Source organism: Suricata suricatta, chromosome X (assembly GCF_006229205.1).
Source record: "Suricata suricatta isolate VVHF042 chromosome X, meerkat_22Aug2017_6uvM2_HiC, whole genome shotgun sequence".
Classification (NCBI taxonomy): Eukaryota; Metazoa; Chordata; class Mammalia; order Carnivora; family Herpestidae; genus Suricata; species Suricata suricatta.
In genome coordinates this window covers 83,188,229-83,192,056 of record NC_043717.1, presented here as the reverse complement: position 1 = coordinate 83,192,056, position 3,828 = coordinate 83,188,229, and the positions used below count along the sequence as shown (strand labels likewise).

General features: G+C 51.8%; 1 protein-coding gene across 1 annotated transcript; it reads left to right on the top strand.

Annotated features, from left to right (window-relative positions):
- Positions 1 to 1,650: 1,650 nt before the first annotated feature.
- On the top strand, positions 1,651 to 3,819 carry LOC115283480 (homeobox protein Rhox13-like). Its single transcript, XM_029929694.1, has 4 exons — positions 1,651 to 1,818; positions 1,978 to 2,407; positions 3,550 to 3,595; positions 3,712 to 3,819. The coding sequence occupies exons 1-4, from the start codon at positions 1,746 to 1,748 to the stop codon at positions 3,817 to 3,819; spliced, it is 657 nt and encodes a 218-aa protein (XP_029785554.1). The 5' UTR covers positions 1,651 to 1,745.
- The last annotated feature ends 9 nt before the right edge of the window (positions 3,820 to 3,828 follow it).

Sequence of the window (3,828 nt, the reverse complement as noted above, 5' to 3'; positions counted from 1 at the left end):
TGGCTGTGGGGTACACACGGGATAAACCGAGCACATTGTCGAGTATTAGGCCCATTGCAGGAAGCTGTTTTCAATACTTAGGATATTAACAAGTCTTGGGACATCAATAAAACAGTTCTGGAAGGGAAAACCACAGAGCCTTCAATCTGGTCTGCTCTCTTTATTTGACAAGGAAATGAGCATGCATACCATTAAGTGGCGTGCAGTATTTGCTTTCACTTTCCCTCTGTGGATGGAAAAGTGACATACAGAAGAATGCACACATCTCAAGTTTACATTTGTGGAGTGTTAGCAAACTATAGAAAACTATAGAGTCACCCTTTATCATGGATTCCTTGCTATACCCCAAATCTCTTGTCCCTTGTCTCCTTATTGGGCTCATCTGGAGAAACCAAAACACTACAGAAATTCAACTCTCCAACCATGAAAAATCTACCCCTTGTGTAAGAAAAAAAACATGTAAAAGTAAAGAAAACCACCACCAAGAAACAAAATTTATTTAGGGGCGCCTGGTGGCTGAATCCATAAGCATCTGGTTTTGGCTCACTTCGTGATCTCTGGGTTGGTGAGTTCCAGCCCCGAATCGAGCTCTCTGCCTTCAGCACAGAGCCCACTTCAGATCCTCTGTCCCGCCCACCCCCGCCATTCCTCCGCTTTCGCTGTCTCTCAAAATAAATAATCTTACAAAGAAAAGAAATAAACTTTTATTTATTCATCAGCAAGGGTCAGGAAGATCTTTTTAGAAAAAATGAGAGGCTGAGGGAAGGAAGGGAGAAACAGAGGCAGGAAATTACCCAGGTCCAAAAGGTCCCAAGCGTTACGGGACATGCATGCTTGCATAGAAAATCTCCAGCCAGAGGTATAGACGCTGTGCAGGCATGTGTTTTCGGGATACGTGTTTACAGTGAGACAAAGAAACAAATACGTGCAAAAGAAAAATTGGAGAAAAACAAACAGGAGCTTTGTGCACGCGAAGCAGTCTTGGACGCACTGTGCTGGTTCGTAGCTGGGTACGTGGCTACGTCACTACAACTCTGGAGGCACAGGGCTTTCCCAAGGGCACATTTGCTTTAATTTGCATAGTACACCTGAGTAGAGGCACAGGCCACACCCCAAACCCAAGCTCCTGTGCCCGGGGACCAGGGAGATTGGCGGGCTGTGAGGTCAGCATCTCTTTGAAAAAACTCAGAGTGCGCCACCTCAGAGCCGATCACATTCGTTTGAGGACTATTCCCGGCTTAGTACTGGTGCTAAGTACTAATCCGGGGATTGGAGGCTGGGGTGGTGGTGGTGGTGGTGGCCCAAGAGACATTGTCCCAACATTTCGGCCTGGTCTCCAGAGCTGGTCTGTCTCCCTCCCTACAGAAATCAGCATACACAATGCTGCACAGTCCCTTACTCAGGGAAGGTGGGAGTCACGCCGCCAATTTGGGGGGCGTGAGATAAGTTACAACTGAAGCCGCCACTTCTGGGTACCCATAGTCCCTTTCGAAGCCCTCGGACAAGTGCTCCCCACCGGAGTCTTCTTGGTGGGTGCACCTGCTCGCCGCATGCGCACGCACCTCGGTGGGCGCGCCCAACCGCCGGGCTTGGGTGGTATATATAGAACGCCCAGCCTGTCTCGGGTCACTGTTCCCGACGGCCGGACATCGCTGTGGGAACACTGTGGCATGGCGCCGTTTCCTTTGACGCAGCATTCCATCCGGTCCTGAGGCAGAATCCACCCAAGACGACAGACGGAGACCATGGAGCCCTTCAAGCCCAAGGTCACGGGTTTCCCGAGCCTGGGAGTCGACGAGGACCAGGAAGAGCCCTGTGGTCTGTGCCGGTTGAGACGAATGTCTAGGCCACGTCCCGGAAATGAATGGCCCCTGGGCGAGGGGAACCGTCTGGCCACCCCTCAGATGCCTCCCTTCGCCTCCTCCCCACAGCCAGGGCACTGATTCTGATATTTGTCTCTGAATTTCTTTTTTATAGAAATCAAGCAAGAGATGTTCGCACCCCAGCCTGCGGCTGTGGCCACACAAGTCAAGGGGGAAGGAGATCACGAAGGCGACCAGGATGCCGGTGGTGATGGTGACAGCAAAGTTGATAGTAACGACGAAGACAACAGTGATAGTCACCAAGAAGATGGCGGTGATGGTAACAGCGACCGCGATGAGGGCGCCGGTGAGTTGGGTGCTGGAGGTCCTTTGCCCGCAGGTCCGGAAACCCACGAAGTGGGCTGTGGCCGCAGCCCACCGCCGCCTTTGGAGCGCGAGGAGCCCAAGCAGGAGGGACAAGACGCCGTCTCGGGGCCCGAGCGGCCAAGGAGGCAGTATGCGGGCCCCCGCAGGTTAACCCAGCAGCAGTTCTGCCAGCTGGAGAGCTTGTTCCAGCGCAACCAGCATCCGGACGCCATCACGCGGTAAGCGGGCCTTTGCGGGGTTCAGGGGAGTGGGTGGGGCTGGTGGCAGCGGGGACTGCGGTATGGGGACAAGGTGGGACAGGGACACAGGCGCGTGGGACAGTGGTGGAGATCAATGGGGGTGCGATGGCGGGGATGGGCTAGGGTGCAGGGTGGGGGGAGCGGTGGGAATGGTGGACCATGGCGGGAGAAGGGTGGTGGCTGTTTCTCAGGAGTCTCTCTCTTGGTGGGCAAACTAAAAGCCACAGGGCCCTTGAGGCTGTGGGTCCCGGGCCACACTTGGTTTAGACAGGAGCTGAGGGCTCTGCGGATGGGGACCAAGGAGGACGTTCATGTGAGGTTGACCTCCCTGTCCGCCCCTTCCACGCTTGCCTGCGGCTGTGCTGCGTCTCAAATATAGATAAACATTAAAAAGAAAAGAAAAGAAAAAATAATAAAATTGTAAAAAAAAAAAGAAAGAAAGAAATAGTGCTGGTGGAAATACTGTCACCAAAGGAAGCCTGGAGCTGGCTTTTACAAAATAGTGGGGGGGGGGAGAGAGTGGGGGCCAGAGTAGGGGGGTGTCCGTGGGTGTGTTTTGGGAGGCGGATGGTGGATGGCAGGGGGAAGTCAGTGATAGAAAAATGTGAAAACCACGACCAAGGAATAAACAGCAGGTGTGCCATCCTTTAGCCTCTAGGGGGAATGCACTCCAACTTGTTCATTACTGATAGATAAAGAGAGATGGGGGGCAGGAAGGGAGGGGATGGGGGAGAAAGAGAGAGACAGCATGTTGTTTTAGGGCTCTATTTTAACCCATAACTGGGTAAGAGCAATGACTGAAGGTCCATACAGACAGTTCCTCAGTCAGATTCTCTTTCATTTTGTAGTTGATAACACTGAAAAAACTGAATTAGGAGGTCATGTGATTTGGGGGACTGTGCCTCCTTTACCCATGAGACGTGGCTTTCCTTAAATTCTCTGTCAACTGAACCTCACCGTAAATCCTGAAATGGTGTGACTTTTCCTAGTGCAGAAACTGGTTCATAAAATGTCACTGACCTCTCCCCGAAAACAATTTTTCAAAAGACAGATGAAAAATGCTGTATTGTAACTCACCGCCAACTCCATATACTGAGTCCTTGGGATTTTTCTCCCCTCAGCCAGGAACTTGCGAGAGTCATCGAGGTGCCTGCAGCCAGAGTGCAGGTCAGTAAACCTGAAAAAGACAATTGGTCTGGGAGCCACTGTAAACCTGTTTCTGGTCTTGGGACCCCTTTGTCATAGACTTTCTCACGTTTCTGTGTTTTTGTGGCCTTTTCTAGATTTGGGAAATAAGTGTTGAACTTCTGGGTCTTGGGGAGGGGGAGGTGGGCTACATAAAGCCCAGGTGTTGGGAATTGCCCATTACCAGAGGGAACATGATTCCCTAAGGGAGTGAA